We start from the raw sequence: 27,465 nt of genomic DNA on the forward strand, positions 1-27,465 counted from the left end.
GTATCCATTGCTCCCGATGCGATCTCCTCTACATTGGGGAAACCAGATGCCTTCTTACAGAGTGCTTCAGAGAACATCTCCGGGACACCCACACCAATCAACCCCACCATCCTGTGGCCAAACATTTCAACTCCCCCACCCATTCTGCGTAGGACATGCAGGTCCTGAGCCTTCACTATCCTACCTGTGACTCCACTTTCAAGGGACTATGAGCCTGCACTCCAAGGCAAGTATCTCAAATGTTTCTCATTAAACATTTTTAAAGAGGAGATGAAACTGTCACCAAAGACTTGTCTGAGAGAAGAAACAAAACTTGAAAAAAACTTCATAAAATCTGCATTTCCCAAATAGTCATCTTTTGCGGTCACAAGTTGCTAATTTTTGAAGAGGCTGAGATCAATAATCTCAGGGCCAGAATGGGGTTTACTATCCTCTGTTTGAATCCACATAATGAATGTCCATTGGATGTTCACAATAAATGTTCGTGGCATTAGTTTGATACCAGCAGTGTTATCATGACATTCAATGCATCAATCAATGTCCTCCCTTAAGCTCGCACAATTGAACACATAGTCAGCAGCAGGAAGGAATCCCCACCAGTGATATTTAAGGGGATCATCATCTAATTAAAAGCTAAGTTAGTTATTGATTTCAATGTAAAGTGCTTGGTGCTTTCCATAATTGTTTCAAATTACAACATTCTCCAGCGAATGATGTGGAGATGTTGAGGAATGTATAGCTGCAGAAATCAATTGCGGTCACAAATGGGTGACTAGCACGCGTGCCCTTTGGAAAGCAGCATGATTTGGAGAATGAACAAAGGCCAGGCTAACCAAGATAAATCACTGGAAGATGAGGATTCATATCAAGAGGTCATATTCAGCCAGAATGTGCAAAGAGCAAGTCAAGGTTGTCAAGGAACAATGTGTGAAACACCTACACTTCAGCAATACATTGCTGCAGCCACAAATGCAACCCAGAGAAGCACAAGGGCTGCATTACCAGTTCCTGTGAAGCTGATTGTGATGATGGACTTTTATGCATTTGGTTCCTTCCTGGCAGCAAGATGTCAGCAACATCTTGTAGTTTCCCACCTTTCTGGTGGAGCAGACTCAAGCAGATGAATGGCTTATTTCATATGTTGGTATGTACTGCTTCATAAGGGAAGTCACTGAAACTCTCTATTCCGAGAGAGCTAACTGCATTTCATTCTCTCTTGCCAGAGTCAAGTAGGCAAAATGAGTATGCAACTTCATTCAAATTGCAGATGCAGGATGCCATTGACATCACACATATTGCTTTGCAAATGCCTAAAGTCAAAACTGCCTTATTTTGGAATTCAAAGACATTCCAGGCCTTCAACATCCAGCTGGTGTGTGACTCCAGCCAACTAATGTTGAGGGTCATTACCCAGTATTCTGGCATCAGACCCAATGTCGTCTTTTTGTGACAATCCAAGACACTATCTGCTACAGACATGACAAATGGCTGATGAACACGCATGCAATGAAAGCCATATTAGCACATAATTGTGATAGAGCAGATTATTGGCAGGATGAAATAATGCTTCCTCCACCTGGACCCCTTATGAAGAACTGTGTAGTATTCAGCATGTGTCTGGGTTCATGTTTGTCTCTAGCATGCTGTACAACCTTACCACCATGAGGGGACAACCCTTGTTGTAGAAACACAGCAAACAGGAGCAGTAAAATGAAGAGGATGTGAGAGGGAGGAGGTAACTTACATGGCCTTGATCTGAGTGCACTGACAATGAAGAAAATATCTAAGTGCAATATCAATAATCTTAACCTCAATTCACCAACAGTCCTCCACATTCCATGTGTCACATCACATCATCTACTCGATCATAATACAAAAACAAAAGGTGCTACCAAATAAGCATTCAGAACCAGATTTATAAATTAAATCGTGCTATATTGGAGACAAAAGTCAGCTAATCTTTGTGCATTCCTTGACTGCTATGTTTCTTTGCCTGCCCTAATACTCCTATGCAATACTACACCCAGAGGGTGTAACATGTTTTAAGTGTTGGAGATTACAAATCACTTTGGATGAGAACATCACAGCACAGAGCCCAGAAGGCCTAGCTGCAGACTGCCCCATCTCAGCAAGGCAGCAATTGGTTGACAGGCAACAGCAATGGAGTAGTAGTGGTGTGACAACAAATGCTGCCTCCCTGAGACAGATCAGCATGTTTATTTTCTATGGATTCAGTGCCATTTCGCCAGAGTAGTGTCCTAGCAATTCTAAACTCTTTTGGATGATAAATTACGGATCTGCTTTGACATCCAGCATGCTTCTTTGCAGACTGCAATTCAGAATAATAATAAAACCATAACAAGTAAGAGGAAGTATAGGTTATTCAACCTTTCAACTACGCTCTGCTATTTAATGAGCTCATGACTGATTTGCCTCTGCTATACCATCCTGCACTATTCCCATATCACTTAGTTCTCTTATTATCTAAAATTCTTTTGATTTATTTTTAAAATAAACTCAACAGCTGAGCATCCAGAGCTCTTCATAGTAGGGAATTCCAAATGTTCACAACCCGTCTGAATGAAGTAACGTCTCACGTAGTCCTAAATGGCCAATCCTTATTCCAAGACTAAGACCCTCAGTTTTAGACATCCAATTCAGGGAAAACATCTTCCAAACATCTATGCTGTCGAACCCCTAATGCTATCATGTATTTCAATGAGATAACTCAAGCTACTTCTCCTCTCAAGCGATACTCATTGTAAGAATTGGTCCAGTAAACTTTCATTGCTCTCATTCCAAAGTAAGGTGGTCAAGATACTGTGATCCAGGTGTTGTTTCATTAAAACCACACACAATTGCAATAAGAGTTTTTTACTTTTATTTTTAAAGCCCTTCAATATATCATTCACTTACCTATTTCCAACTGTTGACAATTTGTGATCCACTTACAAAGACAATCAGATCCTGTGTTGAAATAAATACTGCATTTTCCATATTCTTACTATTTAAAAATATTATGTATTTTTTCCAGTAAAGTGAATATCTTCACATTTTCTCACACTATAACCAATTTACCATTTTCTTCCTATTGATTTAATGTGTCTAAATACTCTTACAGCCTCTTTGCATCCACTTCAGAGCTTGTTTTTCCACCCATCTTTGAACCATCAGCACACATACAGGTAGTCCCCTCATCTAATTGATTCATATTGTAAATAACTGAGGTCCAAGCTCAGTTGGCTAAATAGTTGGCTTGCGACGCAGAATGCTGATACAGAGTGATGCCGACAGCATTTCTGTATAGACTGAGGTTACCATGAAGGACACTCCTTCTTGACCTCTCTCCTTGCCTGAGGTGTGCTAACTCTGAGGTTAAAAGTCACCACTAATAGCCTCTCTCTCATGAGAGAGCAACTGTATGGCCCATTAGGAATACAGTAAATTTACCTTTCACGTTTATCAATTTCTGAACTGTCATTGTTGGCTTAATTTTAAAATCTGTCCAATCCTTGGGTTTACCATTTCTTTTTAGCCTGTTCCTTTAATCTAAAAGCTATCTTTAATCTAACATGAGGATAAAATATTATAAGTACTGAAAAGCAAATTAAAAAGAATTCTCAAATCTCGGATCTGGCTGCAAATGTGAAGAGTGAAACTAGGTGAACAGGTGAAATCTTATCAGGGCATGAATGGTGTGGGCTATGGTGCAAAATGTGGCAGAATCACACGAAAAGTCTGGTGGCAACTTGGTATCTTTCTGGGCGTCAAGGCAAGATTCCCACTACGCAACAACGAGTTAAGGGGGATTATTGTTTGTAAATTACCTTATTAAAAATACATCTCTCCTCATTAATATGCAGTTTCTGTCTTACCACCCGTCACAAACTGCAGCCACTATTCATTTTGTTTGTGTTTGCTTTTGCTACCTGTTTGGAATTGTCCAATTGCTTGCATGTAATGTTCCTGTACCGGACTGTGATGAGATGTGGGTCTACAGTGGGCACTGGGGACGGAGTAGGTTGAGTGCTAGACAGGATGTAATTGAGTCTAGATTAGAGTGGTGCTGGAAAAGCACAGCAGGTCAGGCAGCATCCGAGGAGTAGGAAAATCGATGTTTCGGGCAAAAGCCCTTAATCGGGAATTTGATAAGAAGCAGCAAGAGAGCTAACTGGGCCTGATAGTAAGGTTTATTCCAACCTTTCAGGGTGCTGACTTTGTAAGATCTGGAAAGAAGTTAGAGATCTGGCAGTTTTAAACCATGCAGGAAAGCGAAGGGGGTGACTTATCCATGATTACTGGATTGCAGGAATAATTAACTGATGAAAAAGATAATACTAAAGGCAGGAAGCAATAAATCAAAGAAGAAGCAATGTTTCTAGAGAAAGTGTAAGTGGAAAACAGAATTTTAAAAATACTTGCTGTCAATAAATGGGACCAGAGTTTATGATCTGAAACTATCGAACTTACTGTTGAATCCAAAAGACTGTTATACGAATAAAAAGAGGAGTTGTAATTCTTTGAACTTGTGTTGAATTTCAGTGGAAAAATATTGATGGCTGGGAACTGAAAGGTCAGAATGGAACTGAAACTTAGAGTCATGGGTTAATGGAAATGTTCCACAAGGGTTTGCATTTGGACTCCCAGTATAGGCAATGCTTCAGTTGTGAGGAAGGAATGGACTATAGTAAGTTGAAATACATGTAAGTAATATGCTGTTTCAACTGGAAGGAATGTATAAGGCCTTGTACAGTGAGAGGGAGGAGGTCCATACCTGCATGGGAAGGTGCCTTGGGAAATGTTGAGATCTCATAATCCGTTTGAGAAGAATGAAACTGACTCTTATTTTTGTCTCAGTCTCAGGAAATGTTACTGCAGCAGCACACAGAGGAGTCCAGACAGATGCGGCAGGATTTACAAAGAGTACATAATCTGTGCAGCACTGCAGAGAAAGAACTGAAGTACAAGAGAGAACAACTAATAGAACTGCAAAGGCAAATTTCTCTGCTTGATCAGGAAAATAACAGGGTAAGCATGTGAAAATGATGAAAAATCCATAACAAAGAATCTGATGTTTTAAGGGTAATTCAACAAAAGCATATGAAACAATAAATTAATTAGATTTTAGCAAGTTGAATTGATATATAGACTTCAAACTAGCATGTAGCCATCACTGACTATAATCCAGAAATTTTACTCTCTAATTTTCCTGTTCAGATTGACTTGGCTTCTGTTACAGTGAAGATTTGTAGTGCAGATGGTGGAAATTCAGCCTATCTCGTGTGAAAGATGTTAACAATTCCTACTCGATAGTCTTACATTGTTGCTGATGTTTTTGCAGTCAGAATATCTGAAGAAATAATGACTCTACTAAAAGAATCTATTCCTCCAAAATATGCATACTATTTGAAATGCTCTTTCACGGTGATTTATGTTCAGTCACTCAAGGGATGTGGATGTCACTAGTTAGACCAACACTAATGCCCATCTTTAATTGCCCAGAGGGTAGTTAAGGATTAATCAGATTGTTGTGGATCTGGAATCATATGTAGATCAGACAAGGTAAAGTAGGCAGGTTCCCTTCCTTAACAAGACATTAATGAACTAACAGTGGTTACATGATCTTCATTGAGCTAGCTTTTTATTCCAGATTTTTATTGAATTCCAATTTCAGTAACTGGCTGCAGTTATCAAATTCCCTTAAAAGATTCATTTAAATGCCAGTGAAAGTTTTGATTTTTCTTTTCCTTGCTTATTTGTAGCTCCTGGCTTCTCTGACCTCTGGCTGCCAGTAATTCCCAGTAAAGAAACCTGGGGTAAGACTTCCTCTGATTGCTAAGTATAGAATGTGTTTGTGAAGATTTCATTTGTTTGCAAGATTGTAAATTGTTCTATAATACCAAACTGTGGAATTCTTCACAAATAGAGTTGGATTATAAGAGGAGGAATGTCTCAGATTCCTTTCAGAAGCTCCGTTTAACTTTTAGAAATATTTGTGTGGGAGACTCTTGCTCCCCGTAATGAAGCAAAATGACGGACAGTTTTTCCAGCCCACTGTGTGGCTAAGAACAAATGGATGTTTATGAACTCAGAGCTTGATGTAGTATTAAATAAATACTGTACATCGGTCTTTACAATAGAGCAGGCTGCTGCTCACTTTATGGTGACAGAGGAGAAAAATCTGTCACTGGAAGGAGAACATCTGTCAAAACTGTCAAAATTAATAAGGAAGAAATATTGGATAGACTATTGATTCTTTATGTTGATAAGGCACCAGGACTGGATGAGATGCAGCAAAGATTTTGAAGAAAGTGAAGAAATTACAGGGGCCACAATCTTTCAGTCTTCCATGGACTCAGGGGGAGGTGCCAGATGACTGGAGAATTGCAAATATTACAATTAAAATCAAAAAAGCTGAGAAAAATAATCCCAGCTGTTATAGTTCAGTCAGATAGCAAGGAAACCTCTACCCACACATTCAGGAGAGCGTTAGTTGTCACATGGAAAAAGGGTTTGCTTAGGAAGAGTCAGCATGCATTTCTAAAAGGGAAATCAGGTTTAACTAACTTGCTGGAGTTTTTGAAGAGTTAGAGGAAAGACTAAATGAAGGTAATGCTGTTGATGTACATAGATTTCCTGAAAGCATTTGATACTGATTTGCGAGGAAAGTTATAGATCATGGTATAAAAGGGTCAGTATCAACATGGATACAAAATTAGCCAAGGGATAGGAAACAAAGAGTAATGGTCAATGGGTATTTTTTGAGCTGGAAGAAGGTTTTTAGTAGAGTTCTACAGAGGTCAGTGTTTTTCCTGATATATAGTAATGATCTTTCAGATCTGATGGATTTTGGTTCAAGGAACAGTTTCAAAACTTGCAGATGACATAAACCTTGGAAGAATTGTAAACTGTGAGGAGGACAGTGTGAAACTTCAAAAGGACATTGACGTGTTACAGTAATGGGCAGACAAGTGACAGGTGAGTTCAGTGCAGAACATTGAAAGACAATATAAATTATGGAATACAGTTTTAAAGGGGTGCATCAGCAGAGAGACTGGAGTATAAATTCCCACAGATTGTTGAAGGTGGCAAATCTAGAAATTTTTTAATAAAGTACTGGAGGTGTGGATGTTGCCTGGTATGGAAGGAAGGTCTTACAAGGAAAGACTGAGGGAACTGAGGCTGTTTTCATTGGAGGGAAGAAGGTTGAGAGGTGACTTAATTGAGACATATAAGATAATCTGAGGGTTAGATAGGGTGGACAGTGAGAGCCTTTTTCCTCGGATGGTGAAGGCTAACACGAGGGGACATAGCTTTAAATTGAGGGGTGATAGAATTAGGGCAGATATTAGGGGTAGTTACTTCAATCAGAGTGTGGTAGGGGCGTGGGATGGTCTGCCTGCAACAGTAATAGACTCACCAACGTTAAGAGCATTTAAATGAACATTGGACATACGTATGGATAATAATGGAATGGTATAGGATAGATGGGCATCAGATTATTTTCACAAGTTGGCGCAACATCGAGGACTGAAGAGCCTATACTGCACTGTAACGTTTTATGTTCTATGTAACACATTGTCTTCAACTTTACTAATAAGGGCTTTCAGTACAGGAGCAAGGAGATTATGTTGAACTTGTATAAGACACTTATAGACCTCAGCTGGAATGCTGCATACAGTTGTGGGCACCACATTATAGGAAAGATGTGAATGCGCTGGAGAGAGTATGGAAGTGCTTTTCAAAACTTTGTCCAGGGTTGAGAAAGTTCAATGGCAGATAAATTGAGAGGTTGGGACTGTTCTCCTTGTTGAGTCTTAGAGGAGTTTTGATAAAGGCTTTCAAAATTATGAGGTGACTGGGTAGAATAGATCAGGTGAAAGTGTCCCACTTGTAAAAGATAAAGAGGGTATAAATTGAACATGATGTACAAAAGAACCAAGACTGATTTTAAAAGAACTTTTTCACTCAGCAAATAGCTAGGGTATGGAATGCACTGTCTGGAGATGTGGTGATTGCAGGTTCAACTGTGCCATTCAATAGGGCACTAGACGATTATTTAGATAGAAATAGTTGTGTAAAGGTGTGGAGATAAAGCTGGAGATTGATACGAGGTAATGATACTTGTTTGAAGAGCCACTGTAGGCATGATGGGCTGAATGGCTTCCTTCTGTGCTGTAACAATTTTGTGATTCGTTGAATTAACAGAGCCACTCCTCCACACTTTCCTCACTTCCTGTCCTTCCTAAATGTCACGTATCCTTCAATATTCAGGTCAGAATCTAGATCATCCTGCCAACACATCTCAGATTGACAAGTGATTGTAGTTGATTTTCTCAAGTTGTACAACTCGTTCATCTATTTTGGTTTGAATGCTGTGTGAAGTCAAACACAGTGTGTTCAGTTTTGTGCATTTATTATTTTTATAACCTCTGTTTTTATCTGCTGGTTTGTTCTTCAATCTGCATTTTCTGTCTTTACTTATCATTGTCTAGTTATCATGTGTAGCATTAATTGTTTCTTCTGTTGCCTTTAAACACCACTCTTTGATTCACAATAATTTCCCAAATTTGGGCTCTTGCCCCTACTATTGGACAGTTATGTACTAAAACCATAAAGGGGTAAGTTAAGTTTTCTTTCCTCACATAAAATTTAATAGAATGTGGACTATATTAACAACTAGCTTTTGAAGCTGATTGAATTACAAAGGTTATGAGAGAGTTGAATAATCGATTGAAGAAAAATATTAAAGAATGTGGAAAATGTCGCAAAAAACAGAAATTCCTGGAAAAACTCAGTAGGTCTGACAGCCTCTGTGGAGAAAAATCAGAGTTAACATTTTTGGTCCGGTAACCGTTCTTCGGAACTGACTTTATCTGATTGATTGATGGATGGTTAGATTAATTATTGATTGATTTAATATTGTTGCATGTACCAAAATGTAGTGAAATGTGTGTTTTGCATGCTATAAAGACAGATTGTGCCATACAAAGTGCGTAAGGGTAGCAGAACAGAGTACAGAATACATTGTTACAGCCACAGTGAAGGTGCAGAGTGATAGAGAGAAAGAGAGAAATATCAGTATTAACATTTGCAAGGTCAATTCAGAAGTCTGATGAAAGCAGGGAAGAAGCTATTCTTGAATCTTTTGTATGTGTATTCAAACTTTTATATCTTCTGCCTGACCAAAGAGGTTGGAAGAGAGTATAACCAGGATGGGAGGGGTCTTTAAATGTTGGTTACTTTCCCGAGGCAGTGGGAAATATAGATGGAGTCAATGAATGGAAGACTGGTTTGCGTGTTGGACTGGGCTGTCTTCACAACTGTGTATTGTCATGCAGCCTTAGGAAGAGCAGTTGCCAAACCACACTGTGAAGCATCCAGATAGGATGCTTTCTATGGTGCATCTAGAAACATTGGTAAGAGACCTTGTGGACCTGTCAAATTTCCTTAGCCTCCTGAGGAAGTAAAAAGATTGTTGTGCTTTTTTGAATATCGCAATGACATGACTGGACCATGATAGATTGTTGGTGACCTTTACTCCCAGGAATTTCACGCTTTCAACCATCTCCACCCCAGCACCATTCATGCAGACAAGAGTGTGCCCTCCAGTCCACTTCCTGAAGCCAATGATCATTTTGCTGATGGAAGGATTGTTGCCTTTATATCATGCTGTTGAAAACTCAAGCTCTTGCCTATATTGTGTCTCTTTGTTGTCTAAGATCTGATCTACAATGGTGTTGTCAGCAAACTTGTAAATGCAGTTGGGACTGAATTTGGCCATACAGTTGTGAGTTCATAAGGAGTATAGTAGAGGGCTGAGTACGCAGTCTTGCAGGGGTCCTTTGTTGAAGATTATGGTGGAGGAGGTATTGTTGCCTATTCTTGGGAAAAAGTTGTTTTTTTATGCAGAAGATTGTGTACGGGGAAGGAGGAAGGGATAAACAATAGGTGCAGATAGAGCACAAAGACAGAGAAGAACAGACAAAGGAGTGGATAATGGTCAGTCTAGGAGAATGAATAGCTGCTAACAGGGCTATTAGTGGCTAACAATGGGTTGTGTATAATAGCAGGCTATGTGATAACAAGGCCTGGTGGATAGGGGTAAGACCATGGAAGAAGGTGCCTCAAGCTCTAAAATTGTTGAATGCAATATTGAGTCCAGAAGGCTGTAGAATTCCCAAGTGAAAAATGAGGTGCTGTTTATTCAGCTTGCACTCTGAGTTTTGCTGGAGCACTGCAGTATGCCTGAGAGAGATGTTAACAAGCGAACAGGGTGGTGTGTTGAAATGGCAGGCACTTGGAAGATCAGTATCATTTTTGTGGACAGAATGTAGGTGTTCTGTGAAATGGTCACCCAGTCTATGCTTCATTTCCTCAAGGTAGAGAAGACAACGTTGTGAGCAGTGAATGCTGTAGGCTAGATTGTGTGAAGTGCAGGCAAAGCACTGCTTCACCTGGAAGTTGTATTTGGGCCCTTGGATACTGAGGAGGGAGGAAGTAAACAGACACATGTTACACCTTCTGCAGTTACGGGGAAGATGCCATGCGGCTGTGCGGGGTGTGGTAGTGAAGGAGGAATGAACCAAGGTTTCCCAGAGGGAATGGTCCTTGTGGAAAGCTGACAAGGGAGGAGAGAGAAATATTTGTCTGGTGGCAGCATCCTACTGCAAGTGGTGGAAATAGTGGCACGTGATCCTTTGGATGTGGATGCTGGTGGGATTGTAAGTGAGGTCAAGAAGTACCCTATCGCTATTGTAGGTGGGAAGAGAGGGGGTGAGGGCTGAATTTAGGGAGATGGATCAGACACAGCTGAGGGTCCTGTTAACCATGATGCTGGGAAATCCTTAGTTGAGGAAGAAGGTCGACATTCTGGAGACCCTTTGTCAAAGATGGCATCATCAGAACAGATACGACGAGATAGAGGAACTGAGAGAATGGAATAGAAGAAGCGAGGTTTGAGAATGTATAGTCATGGTAACTGTTGGGATCAGTTGGTTTGTAGTGAATATTGGTGGCTGACTTGTCCCCAGAAATAGAAACAGAGATTGTTGAGGAAGGGAATGGAGGAGTAAGAGATGAACTAGATGAAGGTGAGAGCGGTGTAGAAATTAGAAGCAAAATTGATAAACTTTTCCTATTCCGGACGAGAGAGTGAAACAGCACCGATGATATCATCGATTCACCAGAGCAAGAATTGTGTGGGGCGGAATAGGACTGGAACAAGGAATGTTCTGCACATCCCACAAAGAGACAGGCATAACTGCAGCCCGTGCCGTTATCCATGGCCACCCCTTTGGCTTGAAAAAAATGAGAGGAGTTAAAAGAGAACTTATTCAGAGTGAGGACAAGCTTGGCTAGGCAGAGGAGTAGTGCTGGATGGGGACAGTTCAGACCTTTTCCCAGGGAAGAAACAGAGAGCCCTGAGACCATCCTGGAGGGGCATGGATATATAAACGGATTGTAAGTCTGTGGTAAAGAGGAGGTGGCTGAAGCCACAAACTGGAAATACTGAAACTGATGTAAAGCGTCAGAGGAAGTGTGTATGTAAGTGGGAATGGAGTGGACAAGGGGAGAAGAACCAAGTTTTATTGGAAAAAGTGCATTCTGTGAGGCAGGAGCAGGCAGAAGGGAAGGAGGTAGAAGTGAGCTGTCTGGGGTTGGTTGGCTATGAACTTGAGGAACTCGATGGGGGTGAGATCACTAGATGAAATGAGGTTAGTGACAGTTGTGGACACGGTAGCCTGATGTTCCATGATGGGGGTCATAGTCCAGAGAGACATAGGAGGAGGTATCTGAGAGCTGATGCTCAGCCTCCGCAATGTAGAGGTCAGTCTGCCAGACAACAACAGTGCCACCCTTGTCAGCAGATTTACTTACAAAGTAGAGTTGGATCTGAGAACATGGAGTGCAGTCAATTCACAGGGAGACAGGTTGGAATGGGTGAAGGGGGTGCAGAGAAATTGAGGCAACCAATGTCATGTCAATAGTTCTCAATGAACAGGTTGAGTGCAAGGCCATGGGGAGACATCCAGGCAGAGGGACTGTGTTGGGGTTAGGTGAAGAGGTCTGTGGGACAGGGAGAGGACACCTGTCTAAAGAAATGACCATGGAGGCAAAAGCAATGGAAGAAGAGTTCAACGTCATGTCATGCTTGAAATTAATTCCAGTGGAATGCAGAGGGATAAAACTGAAAACTTTGCTATGTACAGAACGTTCAGCATCAGAAAGCAGAAGGTCGAAAGGGATAGGAAATACATAGCAGGAAGTGGGGTTGAGAGGAGGGGATGAAGTCAGAGGGAGGGAGGAGTGGAAGGTTCCAGAGGGCAATGGGTATCACTGGGGGTGTTGTGAAAAATGTAGCACTGATGTAGAGGTAAGTACCACAGGTGTAGTGGGTCAAAATTGTTTGCTTAACTTTTTATAAATCTATATTCATAGATGAATTTGGAGTACAAAACAGCACAGTGTAGGGTGTCTGAACTGGATCAACACAACTTAGTATTGAAATCTGAAAATGAAATGAAGCAGCAGAGGCTGAAAGAACTGGAAATGGAATCTAACAAGACCTTCCACCTCAGCAAACAGTTAAAGAGTGTACAAGATGAACTCGTAGCAGAAAAAAACAAAACTCAAAGTGCAGAAAAAAAGGTGAGAGTTGAAACAGAATTAACTGTTTGGGGCCTTTTCATAAATTGAAGTTTGATACTTATATATGAAAATGTGAAAGAATTGTTAACTTTTGTGTTGACCTTAGTGTTCATTCCTCCAGGAGTTGCAGCTAGTTACAGAAATTATTTATGTAATTCTATTCTCATTCTATTAAGACTAATTTGTTTAATTATTTATTAGTAATGACAATAATTTCTTTCAATGGTAAAACAAAAGCCAACTATGGCATAAGGGCAGTGATTTAAACTACAGTTGGAATCTACCTGATTTCAAGTCGAGGAGAATGTTGCGACTTCGTGATTGCATTTCTGTACGAGGAAATCTCAAAACTCTGTAGAAATAGGAAATGTTGGCATCGTCCCACTCAGTGCATCCTCTGCCTGGACTTCCAAATGACATGTTTTCATACAGTTAGAAGGTAACCAGTTTAATTAGATTGGCATTCCAATGGGAATGGACTGCATCCATAAAGTATCGTCTCTTGTGGCATCATTCAAAGCCGAGTTCTGCCTTATCACAGTCTTTTAAACAACATTCCTTCCTCAACCATTAGCAGTAAAGACTGAAAAATGATCATTTCTATGGTTTCTAAGAATTTTATTATAACGTTTTCCATGAAGCAGCAGTCTTTGCAATTGAAAGTAATTAATTATGTGTGAAATGCTTTGAGATATTTTTGACAGACGTGTTTGGTTTTAGTATAAATATCTTTCTTTGCCTTTCATCTCCTTTTTTTTATTTCCTTCTTCCTACCTACAGTGAGTCAGGTTATCCAGGTCTATCAGCAGTCAAAGGTCATCAACTCAAAACTAATTGTGGCTTAAGTATGTCTTAATTTATTTAAGTTTTAAGTCAGCTGAGGTACATTCTCTTTGCTTTCAGATTGCGTGTAGCCAAGTGGAGTTCCAGTTGAGAATTCACTCAATTATTTTTCCTATTCCTTTCAGTCAATAAATTAATAAATAAACAGGATCCAATCAAAAGTTGTCACTGATGTCAAAGAACAGCTTAGCTGTTTTGATCTTAAAAAGAGTTTCTTGTATTGTAATCTTTTATAATAATTGAAGCTATACTGTACATCTTTTGTATAGAACTTTAGCTAGTAAACAAATCAGTTATTCCTTTACTTTTAAAGAAAACCTCTTATTCTCAAGCACGTTTTCCAAATCTGTTCATCAGCACTATTTGTTTAATTTTTAGATGAATAAATGACTTGCAAAATGCTGTTTGTAAGTTATACAAAATACTTCTTGTTTCATTTTTCCTCCCTTTCTTCCATGGATATTCACAATGTGACCTGGACCTGAAGACTGCAGAGATACAGCAGCAGTTGTGCAACATTCAGCATCAGCTACGACTCTCAGAGGCACGAAATAAGGAGAGGGAGGTGTTGGAGACGGAACTAAAGGAAAGTAGGGACACAGCAGCCAAGCTCAAGAATCAGCTACAAGAGGAACTCCTTCAGAGGTAAATTCTGGATGGACAGGAACCCATGACATTCTAGAAAAGAGAGTAAACTATTCTGTAAAGGAAATGAAATCAAACATGTAAACTTCTTTACTTGGGCATGGTGGCTCAGTGGTTAGCACTGGTACCTCACAGCTCCAGAGACCTGGGTTCAATACTGTGCACTTGTACAAGAAGAATGAGAAAACTGTGGGCTAGCCTTTTTTTAAAGAAAGAGATATCCATATGGACTGTGGGGCAAAGGCCTCACAGCTATAAGAAAAGAAGCAAAATTGAACTTATGCTTCTAGCAGAAAGTGTTGAACATTTTTGAAACTTTAAAAGGGTTAGGGTTAAAAGTTGGACAGCTGTAAGTATAACTTGTTTTCCATAAGCACATATTTAAGGAAAAGTAGAAACAGCCTTACATTTGATTTAATTTAAATGCGCAAAATTGAATCTTCCAGGTACCTTTTCTTACACAACAACGAATATGTTAAGTGAAAATTTCCTGATAACACAGTACAGCGTGTGTAAACACAAATGTGCAATGTTTGTATGTTACCGCTATACTGATTATGTTTATTACATAGAAATGTTCTCATACATATTAGCATCTGGGCTTTTAGGCTTAGCTATTTATTCATTACCTACCCTTCATCTTGCCTGGCTATGTGCACAACAGGAAAGAAGGAGGTTGGGACAGAAACCAGATCTGGTTTAAAAATGAATAAAATGGAAACACGTATCCAACCCACCACATATGGACTTGTTGCCATTTTTACGATAGTAGATTTCAAGACATCCAAGTGTCCTGCTGTAGAAGCAGGACTTTTCATTCATATAATTACTTGGGGGGTCCACATTGCAAATGGACACCACTTTAAGTTTTAAAGTTTCTACTTAGTATGGGAAATGGAGAAATGATAGGGAATCAGAAGGTGCTGGCTGTACAGGGGTGTTGTCTTTTCCAGCAGGAGTGTTCCTACACCAGCCTTCTCCTCTGCTGCTCATATCCTCTCTCTTCCTCATTAACACATTCAAGCCCCAGAGGTTTCTCATAGCCAGTCACCCTCATACTCTCCATAAAATGATCAAGGAGTTAAGATATTGTACCCTGCCTGTAATTCTCCATCTCTACCTTGATAGGAAACTTGCAGACCAGAACACAGAGGAGCTCCAGAAACAAATCAAGTCAATGTTAGAAAAGGAAGGGTGCTTAGCACGGGGCAAATGTGACCTTGAGCAGCAAATGCAGCAACAGGAATCACGGATGCATGTTCTTGAAGAGGAAAAGGAGGCCTTGTATTCTGAGGTAGGCAACTTAGAGATGAAATACCAATGAGTGGCACTAATTACGTTGTCCATGGAATTAGATTTTCTTTTATCAGCAATGTTTCTTGAACATCAGAAGACATTGATTTTTGACCAGGAGTAGGAGTATGCCAATTGGCACACCAAACCTACTCCTCCATTCAGCTAGGTCATTACTGCTCTTCTACGTCATTACCATTTTTACACACTATCCACAAATCTCTTAATGTTTTTGAGATCCAGAGAACTAACAATCTCAGTATTGAATGAACTCAATGGTGGAACCACCACAACCCTGCAGAGTATTGAATTAAATCAAGTTCCATGATTACTGCCTACTCCTCGATATCTGATCCACTTGGCTAATCTTCATGTGTAAGCCAAGACAGTGAGTGCAGGTAAAGATACCACTTTGGATAGACAGATCCAAGCCCCATCCAGTTTTTGCACATGTAGACTTTCCATCAAGTAGCAACCAAAAGCTGGAATCCTGGATGAATCAACAGGCATTGTTGTGAAACTAATAAACTGCTCTGGAGATTTGTTCACCTCATTCTCCAAGCTGTAAATTTGCAAGTCTCCCTAATTCCCAAGCAAAATTCTCAATCTGGAGGAAATGCAAATGAGAAGTCACCCATAAGATGCATTATATTATGCGCAATACAACAGAACAATGAAAAACAAGGTCTGGATTTTACAGGATCTTGGAACATACTGAGTTTTGTGAGAAGATGAAAAATCAGGTGTGAGGATAGCATGCCTTGTTACTTCCCATTGCCCTTGGTATTTACCAGTGATGTGGAGGATGATGGTGAAGCTTCTGCATTCCCTGCCTGAGGCTAGCTGAAGCCCATAAGTAACCAAATGAAGGGGAGCACTACCACATGGGAACATGGGAAGGTTGTCAGGTATATCTTGGTAGCTCCATAGAGTCATACAGCATTGGAAACAAGCCCTCATTCTTGATGAAGAGCTCTGGCCTGAAACATCGATTTTCCTGCTCCTGGGATGCTACCTGTTATGCTTTTCCAGCAACACACTCTCAACTCTGATCTCCAGCATCTGCAAACCTCGCTGTCTCCCATGGAAACAAACCCTTCAATCCAACTCATCGACACCAATCAAACATCCCAGTCTGACTGAGGCCCATTTGCCAGCATTTAGTCCGTATCACTCTAAACCCTTCCCATTCATATAACCATCCAGATGCCTTTTAAATGTTGTAATTATACCATTCTATTCATGTACCATCCTTTGCATGAAGGAAGTTCCCCCTTAGGTCCTTTTAAATCTCTCTCCTTAAACCTATGCTCACTCGCTCCCACCTTAGGAAAAAGTCCTTAGCTATTGACCCTATCCATGCCCCTCATGATTTTATACACCTCTATAAAGTCACTCCTCAGCCTCCATGCTCCAGGGAAAAAAGCCCCAGCTTATTCAGCCCTATAGCTCAAATCATCCAGTCCTGGCAGCATCCTTCTAAATCTTTCTTGCACCCTCTCAAGTTTAACAACATCCTTCTCATAGAGATGCAACCAGAATTGTACGTGGTATTCCAAAAATGGCCTCACCAATGTTCTGTACAGCCACAATATAACGTCCCAACTCCTATACTCAATGTTCTGACGAATGAAGGCAAGCATGCCAAATGCCTTCTTCATCTGCCTGTCTACCTGCAACTCCACTTTCAAGGTGCCATGCACCTGCATCTCTAAATCTCGTTTTTCTGCAAGGTTCCTCAGGGCCCTACTGCCAAGTGTGTAAGTCCTGCCCTGGTCTGTCTTACCAAAATGCAACACCTCACACTTATCTAAATTAAACTCCATCTGCCTCTGTTTGGCCCATTGGCCCATCCAATCAAGGTCCCATTCTACCCTGAGATAATCTTCTTCATTGTCCACTACACCACCTATTTTGGTGTCATTTGCAAACTTACTAACTCTGATGAACAAAGGCAAGACGTCCAGTGAACTTGGAGCTGGACCTGAGGGTTGGTGGTGAGGCAGATGGTGAGTCCACAGTGGGACCTGGAGGATGGCAATGTAAGGGGATGATGAGTCTGGAGTAGGACTCTAGAATCAACATAGAGGAGGTGGCCAGTGGAGGGGTGAGTACAGGGACCCAGTATCAGTTGCTATATCAGCATTTGACAGCCCAAGAATCCTTTGGGCAGTTTTTGCAATGGTGAAGTCTTGCAGTCTGGGATTCCAGAGGCCCAGCAGTGGTTGGCCTGCTTCAGCAGCAGCTTTTGGCCCAGTGTTCCACCAGCCCACATGATGATCTTGCAGCAATACAAACCCAGGAACCAGGAATTAAACTAGGATAGACTTTGGCTTAGTTCTTTTTTAAAAATGTTTTTTTTATCTATGCCTTCTGTTATTATTGTAGGTCCTGTGCGGTATGGCGACTTAAACACTTTTCACTGTACATGTTTTTGTAATGACTATTTTAAAATGACTATTCTATTCTATCATATATTCACATCCAAATCATTTGTATAAATGACAAAAATGCAGTGGACACAGCATCAATGCTTGTGGCACACTGTTGGTCACAGGCCCCTAGCCCGAAAAGCAATTCTCTATTACCACACTATCTCTCCAATCTTCAAGCCAATTTTGTATCCAATTGGCTAGCTCCTACTGGATCCATGTTATCAAACCTTACTAACCAGTCTGCCATGCAGAACCTTGTCAAATGCTTTGCTGAAGTCCATATAAACAAGGTCCACTGCTGTACTTTCATCAGTCTTCTTTGTCGCTTCTTCAAAGAGCTCAGTCAGGTTAATGAGATATGATTTCCCACCTACAAAGCCATGTTGACTATGCCTAATCAATCCTTGCCTTTCCAAATGCATGTGAATCCTGTCCCTTAGAATCACCTCCAAAATGTACCCACCACTGATTTAAAGCTGATCAGACTTTTCCTTACAGTCTTCCTTAAATAATGACACCACATGAGCCAACTTCCAGTCTTCTAAAACCATACCCATGAGTATCAATGATACAAATATCTCAGCAAGGGGCCTAGCAATCCCTTCCCTAGTTTCACCTGATCAGGTGCCAGGGATTTATCGATGTTTCTATATTATAAGACCTCCAGCATCTCTTCTTAGAACAAAGAACAAAGAAAATTACAGCACAGGAACAGGCCCTTCAGCCTTCCAAGCCTGCACCGATTCCAGATCCTCTACCTAAAACCGTCGCCTATTTTCTAAGGGTCTGTATCCCTTTGCTCCCTACCGATTCATGTATCTGTCTAGATACATCTTAAATCTTGCTATCATGCCCACCCCTACAACCTCCACTAGCAATGTGTTCCAGGCACCCACCACCCTCTGCGTAAGGAACGTTCCACACATATCTCCCCAAACTTTTCCCCTCTCACTTTGAACACGTGACCCTATCCACCCTGTCTATTCCTCTCGTGATTTTGTAGACCTCAATCAGGTCCCCCCTCAATCTCTGTCTTTCTAATGAAAATAATTCTAAACTACTCAACCTCACTTTATAGTTAGTGCCCTCCATACCCAGCAACATCCTGGTGAACCTCCTCTGATCTCTCTCGAAAGCAACCACATCCTTTTGGTAATGTGGCCACCAGACCTAAGCAATATTCCATATGTGGCTGAACCAAAGCCTTGTACAACTGTAACATAACCTGCCAACTCTTGTACTCAATATCCCCTCCGATGAAGGAAAGCATACCATATGCCTTCTTGACCGCTCTATTGACCTGCATTGCCACCTTCAGGGAACAATGGACCTGAACACCCAGTACAGGGTGTTCTCTGTACATTTCCACTTACTGTATAGTTCTCTCTTGAATTGGATCTTTCAAAATGCATCATCTCGCATTTGCCCAGATTGAACTCCATCTGCCATTTCTCAGCCCAACTCTCCAATCTATCTGTATTCTGCTGTATTCTTGACAGTCCCCTTCACTATCTGCTACTCCACCAATCTTAGTGTCATCTGCAAACTTGCTTATCAGACCACCTATACCTTCCTCCAAATCTTTTATGTATATTACAAAAAACGTGGTCCCAGCACGGATCCCTGTGGAACACCACTGGTCGCAGGTTTCCATTTTGAGAAACTCCCTTCCACTACTACTCTCTATCACCTTGTTGCCCAGCCAGTTCTCTATCCATCTAGCTAGTACACCCTGGACCTCATGCAACTATGCGTTCTCCATCAGCCTACTATGAGGAATCTTACTAAATGCCATACTGAAGTCCATATATATGACATCTATACCCCTTCCCTTATCAATCAACTTTGTCACTTCCTCAAAGAATTTTATTAGGTTTGTAAGACATGACCTTCCCTGCAAAAAACCATGTTGCCTATCACTGATAAGCCTGTTTTCTTCCAAATGAGACTAGATCCTATCCCTCAGTATCTTTGCCAGCAGCTTCCCTACCACTGACATCAGGCTCACCGGTCTGTAATTACCTGGATTATCCCTGCTACCCTTCTTAAACCAGGGGACAACATTAGCAATTTTTCAATCCTCTGGGACTTCACCTGTGTTCAAGGATGCTGCAAAGATATCTGTTAAGGCCTCTGCTATTTCCTTTCTCGCTTCCTCAGTAACCTGGAATTGATCCCACCGGACCTGGGGACTTGTCCACCTTAGTGCCTTTCAAATTACCCAACACTTCCTCCCTCCTTATGCCAACTTGATCTAGAATAATCAAACATTTATCCCTAACCTCAACATCAATGATGCCCCCCTCCTCAATGAATACCGATGCAAAGCACTCGTTAAGAATCTCACCCATTTTCTCTTACTCCTTTGTCATAACACATAACTTTCCTCCTTTGTCCTTGAGTTGGGTCAGCCTTTTCATTAGTTACTCTCTTGATCCTTATATATGAATAAAAAGGCTTTGGAGTTTTCCTTAACCCTGTTTGCTAAAGATATCCCATGACCCCTTTTGTAGCCCTCTTAATTCCTCATTTCATGTTGGTCCTACATTCCCAATATTCTTACCAAGCTTCGTCTGTCTTCAGTCACCTAGACTTTATGTATGTTTCCTTTTTCCTCTGAGCTAGTCTCACAATTTCACCTGTTATCCATGCTTCCCTAATCTTGCCACTTCTATCCCTCATTTTCACAGGAACATATCTCCTGAACTCTAATCAACGTCTCTTTAAAAGTCCCCCACATATCAAAAGTGGATTTACTTTCAAATCTCTGCTCCCAATCTACATTCCCCAGCTCCTGCCGAATTTTGGTATAGTTGGCCTTCCCCCAATTTAGCATTATTCCTTTAGGACCACGCTCGTCTTTATCCATGAGTACTTTAAAACTTACGGAATTGTGATCACTATGCCCAAAGCAATCCCCTCCTGAAACTTCAATGACCTGGCCAGGTTCATTTCCCAACACCAGATCCAGTATGGCCCCTTCCCGAGTTGGACTATTTACATAATGCTGTAGAAAACCCTCCGGAATGCTCTTTATAAATTCTGCTCCATTTAGACCTCTAACACAAAGTGAATCACAGTCAATATTGGGAAAATTAAAATCTCCTATCACCACCGCCCTGTCGCTCCTCCATCTTTCCATAATCTGTTCACATATTTATACCTCTACCACTTCTGTAATATGAACTCTTTTCAAGACATCAATATTTAGTTCTTTAGCTTCTATGTCATTCTCCACAATAAATACTAATATGAAATATTTATTTAATATCTCCGCCATCTCCTGTGGTTCCACACGTAGACCACCATGTTGATCTTTAAGGGACCCTATTCTCTCCCTAGTTACAGTTTTGCTTTTAATGTTCTTATAAAATCTTCTTGGATTCTCCTTAACTCTGCTTGCCAAAGCTATGTCATATCCCCTTTTTGCTGTCCCGATCATGATGGTGACCCTCCTGATTAAGCACCTTGTGGCCACAGAGGGGCACTTCCTTAGAAATAGTTCCCTCTGCCCTCACCTTTCTTGGCTTGCCTGGTCCATTGAGCTGAACCCTATTTACCAATATTTCAGGTCTGCTCCATGATTGTTGGTTCTTTCTGGTTGCAGTCCCTGCAGAGCCATCACTTCCAGGGGTGCTGCTGGGACTGAATAGCTCCCAGCTTTCCAATTGGCCAGCTTTCCAATTGAAGATGGGAGTTTATCCCTTAAACGGATGGGTGACCCAGTAGCAGACAGTTAACCGAAGAAGGCATGTAAAATTGGATTGAGTTTCCATAATTAGTCAAGATAGCGTTCCTCATGAATTCCTGGTCAGTGGATGGGCACATCATTGCACTGTGAAATACCAGCCCCTTCTCATTTTTTCTAAATTAAGAATAATTATTTGGTGCTTTCCAAAGGAAACTATATTATATTTAATCTTAAACTGTAAAGCTGCTAATATAAGCTGTTTTCCAATTAGAATCTCAGTAATCAAAAGGCTAATAAGAAATTGATGGATGAAATTTGTACGCTCAAACAAGAGATAGAGAAACTTAAGGAAGAGCTGCAGAACATGTTACAACAATTGGATTCACAAGTCAGGTGAGTAAACGGATAAACTTGTCAAGGGTGGTAGGGAGTACATAGGAACTAATGGGGAATGAGCCCAGCCTTGGCACCTGTTATGTGATAAGAAAGTTTAGACAGTTATTTCTCTGTACTGGCAACCGATTTATAGTTGTGAAAATGTTGTTGGTCTCAGTAGCAGCAACTGGACCAGTAATTCTCAATTGTGAAGTGAGTTGCCTTTCCTGTCCAATCAGAGAGAGTAAATGGAGAGGGCTTAATTACACCTTTCTTAATTTAATTGAACATATTGCAATAAAAACAGTGGGAAATTATGCAGGATGTCTTGGTTTACATCCTGAGAGGTAAGTTTTCTCTATTTGGTAACTCCTCTGTGAAATGCATTAGGGAAAATCCTAATCAGTTCATTAGTGGGCATAGAAAACAAAATGTCGATTACAGATCAGGCAGATCTATGGTGTAAACAATGAAGAAAAAAGCACTAATGTTGTAAGGTTGGCTCCTGAGGTTAGAGCTAAGACGCATTATTCATGCACTCAGGCAAAATAGAGAAAGTTGAGCTCCAAAGAATCACAGCAGCTAATAAACAATTGTATGTGCACGAGATGTTAAAGGTCAGAAAACTTTATTTCTGACTTTCTTCAACTGGGAGAGATCCATAGCAACTAGCAGTTTGACCTTACCTGCAGCTAACAAAACACCAGGGAATCTTCCAGCAAAAGGCAACATTAATCTTTACCATTGCCTTGTTACATTTTCACAAGACTAACAAAGTGTTTCTGCAGGCAATAGCAGCATCTCAGTTATCAAGTAGTGCTGATTCTGAAGTCAAAGTTGATGCTGAATACCAGTATATACAGTAAAGCAAATTGCAAAGTAATATGCCTCATAGATTATAAGTATACAACGTTATTAGGTACACATTTTCCATGGCTTCTGAACTGTGATATTTCTCTTGCATTATTTTCTTAAGTGTAGTTTTGGCATTCTGTTACTCTATACTGCAGGTGGCCTAAACAATTGGTATCCCTAACCAACATCACTTAAACGTGTTGTCTATTCACCATGTAATTGCTGGTTGTTATGCTGGCTGTGTACAGATTAGCTTCTCTGTTTGCTTACATTAAAATAGTATCATATCTCAACATTGGAACACTAAGTACATAAGAGTAGGAGTGGGTCCTTTCCACCGTTATATGGAGGTGCCAGTGTTGGACTGGGGTGGACAAAGTTAAAAATCACAAGACACCAGGTTATAGACCAACAGGTTTATTTGGAAGTGCAAGCTTTGGAAGCGGTGCTCCTTCATCAGGTAGCTAGTGGAGCAGGGTTAAAGGACTCAGAATTTATAGTAAAAGATCAAAGTGTCATACGACTGATGTGATATATTGAATAAACCTAGATTGCTGTTAAGCATTTAATCACTTAGAATGGGTTGCAGGTTTCAATTCATTAATATGTAAATCCAGAACTTCTTTCAAGTCACATTCCTAAGATAACTTAAGGTTTTATTAAAAAAGGTGACATCTCAGCTCAGACGATGCGCTAAAGGTATAAGGTTAGAGTCTGTCTGTATTCCAACCTTAGAGGCATAGAGATGTACGGGATGCAAACAGAACCTTCGGTCCTTGAGTCAGACCAGTTCTACTTCAAAAATAGGAATTTGTAAAATATCACATGGACTGACTGTCTACAGCTTGTGTTCTTTTTGAACAAAATCAAATGTATCTGCAAATGCAAATTCACCCCATAGATTTACATGTGTCTGTGCATGCGTATGAGGAGGGGGGAGAGAGAGAGACAGAGAGAGAGAAAAAAGAGAGAACGGGAGAGAGAAAGAGTGTGTGCGCATGCGCGTATATGGGTCTGGCGGAGTATATGCCTGTGAAATGGTGTAGGGGTATAAGGGTGTCTAAGAGAGAGTGTGTGTGGGTGTGTGTGAGAGACAGAGTCTGTGTGAGTGTGATCATGTGTAAGAATGTGTGTGTATAATGTAGTGGGGTCACCTTTGCGTCACTTGAACCCAAGATCCCAGTTGAGGCCATTCTGATGAGTACCAAACGTAGCTATCAGCCACTGCTCACCGACTCTGCATTGTTACGTATTCTGAAATCTGCCTTGGAGTACGGTCACCTGATGATCCGAGGCCGAATGTCCTTGATCGCTGAAGTGTTCCCCAACTGGGAGGGAACATCCCTGTCTGGCAATTGTTGCACAGTGTTCATTCATTCGTTGTCGTAGCATCTGCTTGGTCTTGCCAATGTACCATGCCTCAGGGCATCCTTGCCTTCCACCATTGAAATTGTTGCACACATTTTTCCACAATGTTTTGTTACAGAGACGGTGGACAGGGATAAGATTAAGAGGAAAAGTTTTCTAAGCCAGCAATCTGCACATTCTTTTGAAGCAAGGCCATTAGGCGATAGTGTCTGTTAAAAATCCTCCAGAGAATTCTACTCAGATTAAGAAAAACATTGTGCAAGAGAAAGGCACGAGCTGCACAATATAAACCTATATCTCAATTTCTCAAGGAATATTACTGGCTCTGAAGCACTTTGGGATCTTGAGGCTATGAAAGGTGTGAAATAAAACCAAGATTTGTTTTTCTTTCTTACCAGATTGTATAATGAGAAACAGATGAGACACAAACAGAAGCTGCGCAAAGCTAAAGAGATCTTTATCCGTGAAGTGATGCTGCGAGATGGTAAAATAAAACACTTGGAAAGTGAAATCAAATTGATGAAAAACCTAATGGATAAGGTCAGTTTATTTACTTGTAAATCAAGAGTTATGTTCAAGCCATGCTCCACGCATTGAGCATGTATCACTGCAGTAATAAAGGAGAGCTGCATTTTCATAAATGCCATTTTTTACATAGGGAGCAGAAGGTCAGGCAGTATCCACGGAGAGAAAGCAAGCTAACGTTTTGAGTCAGATGACTCTTCAACAGAGCTGAAGTGAAGTGTGCAGGAAGCAGCGTTTATTTAATTGGGGTGAGGGGGAGTGAAGCTGGCTGGAGTGGTGATAGCTCAGATAAGGTGATCAGGATGTGAGAATGACAATGGTGTGTCTAACTGCCAGACTGGAAAGAACAGGCAGTCCCACTGGAGGGCAAGGAGGGGGAGGACGTGGTGACAGAGAATGCAACAAGCAAAGCTAAAAGAAAGGGAAAGAATGGGTTCACAATTTGAAGGTCTTTGACTCAATATTGAGTCCAGAAGATGGTAAAATGTCTAGTTTGAAGATAAGGTGTTGCTCCTTCAGTGTTTTCTGTGACTCACTGGAGCACTGCAGTATGCCGAGGACAGACAAGTGGGATGTGAGCAGGACGCTGTGTTAAAATGACCGTCTATGGGAAGTCAGGGTCCTGCTTGCACACGAACCAGAGGTGTACCGCAAAGCCACCACCCAGTCTGCATTTGGTTTCTCCAGTGTAGAGTAAGGTATATTGAGTGCAGCAAATATAATACATAAGATTGGTGAGGGTACAGGTGAAATGCTGCTTTACCTGGGAAGACTGTTTAATCAGATGGTGAGTCAGGAGGAGGTAAAGTGTCACTAATGCGTGTTTCCTGTCATAACTGGACATATTTTCCATAGTAGAAGTCTTTTGAATAGTTGCAACATTTATTTTCCTCTCAGTGATCCGGGTCCTTAAGGGGGAGGGGGAGGGGGAGCAGCCCCAGATCGTGGTCCACGTTGGCACCAATGACATAGGTAGGAAGAGGGGTGAGGATGTCAGGCAGGCTTTCAGGGAGCTAGGTTGGAAGCTCAGAGCTAGAACAAACAGAGTTGTTGTCTCTGGTTTGTTACCCGTGTCACATGATAGAGAGTCGAGGAATAGGGAGAGAGAGCAGTTAAATGCGTGGCTACAGGCATGGTGCAAGAGGGAGAGATTCCGGTTTCTGGACAACTGGGGTTCTTTCTGGGGAAGGTGGGACCTCTATAAACAGGTCTACACCTGAACCTGAGGGGCACCAGTATCCTTGGGGGGAGGTTTGCTAGTGCTCTTTGGGAGGGTTTAAACTAACTCTGCAGGGGCATGGGAACCTGGACTGTAGCTTCAGGGTACAGGACCTTGAGTATAGGGAGGTTAGGAACAAGGCATCGATTTCGAAGGAGGGTGCCTGTAAACAGAAAGGTGGCTTGAAGTGTGTATACTTCAATGCCAGAAGTATAAGAAATAAGGTAGGTGAACTAAGCGTGGGTTTGTACCTGGGACTTCGATGTTGTGGCCATTACAGAGACGTGGGTAGAACAGGGGCAGGAATGGCTGTTGCAGGTTCCCGGGTTTAAATGTTTTAGTAGGGTCAGACATAGGGGTAAAAGAGGGGGCGGTGTGGCATTGCTTGTCAAGGATAGCATTACAGCGGTGGAAAGGACGATGGAGGAAGACTTGCCATATGAGGTAGTTTGGGCTGAGGTTAGAAATAGGAAAGGTGAGGTCACCCTGTTAGGTGTTTTCTACAGGCCTCCCAATAGTCTGAGAGAAGTAGAGGATAGTATTGCGAGGATGATTCAGGAGAAGAGTGAAAGTAGCAGGGTGGTTGTTATGGGGGACTTTAACTTCCCAGATATTGACTGGGAAATCTATAGCTCGAGTTCGTTAGATGGGTCGGTGTTTGTCCAATGTGTGCAGGAGGGTTTCCTGACACAATATGTAGACAGGCCAACAAGAGGTGAGGCTATACTGGATTTGGTTCTAGGTAATGAACCAGGCCAGGTGTTAGACTTGGAGGTAGGTGAGCACTTCGGGGACAGTGACCACAACTCGGTGACTTTTACTTTAGTGATGGAGAGGGATAAGTGTGCACTGCAGGGCAAGAGCTATAGCTGGGGACAGGGAAATTATGATGCGGTGAGGCATGACTTAGGATGCGTGGATTGGAAAAACAGGCTTCAGGAGAAGAACACTAATGATATGTGGAGATTGTTCAAGGAACACCTATTGAGTGTCCTTGATAAGTATGTACCAGTCAGACAGGGAGTAAAGGGTCTTGTGAGGGAGCCGTGATTTAATAGGGAATTGGAATCCCTTGTGAAAGGGAAGAGGGCGGCCTATGTAAGGATGAGGCGTGAAGGTTCAGTTGGGGCGATTGAGAGTTATAAGGTAGCCAGGAAGGATCTGAAGAGAGAGCTAAGAGCAGCGAGAAGGGGACATGAAAAGTCCTTAGTTGGTAGGATTAGGGAAAACCCAAAGGCTTTCTATAGGTATGTCAGGAAGAAAAGGATGACTAGGGTAGGTATCGGTCCAGTCAAGGATAGTAGTGGGAAGTTGTGCGTGGAGGCGGAGGAGATTGGTGAGACACTAAATCAATACTTTTCATCAGTATTCACTCAGGAACGGGACTCTGTTGCTGGTGTGAATATTGAGTCACAAGTGATTAGAATGGATGGCCTTGAAGTATGTAGGGAGGAGGTTTTGGGAATACTGGAAAGGATGAAAATAGATAAGTCTCCTGGGCCTGATGGCATTTACCCTAGGATCCTCTGGGAAGCTAGGGAGGAGATAGCAGAGCCATTGGCCTT

At 41.4% G+C, this 27,465-nt stretch overlaps 1 protein-coding gene across 5 annotated transcripts in view; it reads left to right on the forward strand.

Annotated features, from left to right (window-relative positions):
* ccdc30 (coiled-coil domain containing 30) overlaps positions 1-27,465 on the forward strand; it is a 156,511-nt gene that overhangs the window by 109,119 nt on the left and 19,927 nt on the right. For all 5 annotated transcript variants that reach the window (XM_060852015.1, XM_060852018.1, XM_060852019.1 and 2 more), the window contains 6 exons: positions 4,858-5,028; positions 12,442-12,651; positions 13,982-14,139; positions 15,268-15,433; positions 21,830-21,951; positions 24,555-24,696. In XM_060852015.1, coding sequence (XP_060707998.1) covers positions 4,858-5,028; positions 12,442-12,651; positions 13,982-14,139; positions 15,268-15,433; positions 21,830-21,951; positions 24,555-24,696 — 969 coding nt within the window. The remainder of the gene's footprint in view (positions 1-4,857; positions 5,029-12,441; positions 12,652-13,981; positions 14,140-15,267; positions 15,434-21,829; positions 21,952-24,554; positions 24,697-27,465) is intronic.

The sequence above is a fragment of the Hemiscyllium ocellatum genome, chromosome 37, assembly GCF_020745735.1.
Source record: "Hemiscyllium ocellatum isolate sHemOce1 chromosome 37, sHemOce1.pat.X.cur, whole genome shotgun sequence".
NCBI lineage: Eukaryota > Metazoa > Chordata > Chondrichthyes > Orectolobiformes > Hemiscylliidae > Hemiscyllium > Hemiscyllium ocellatum.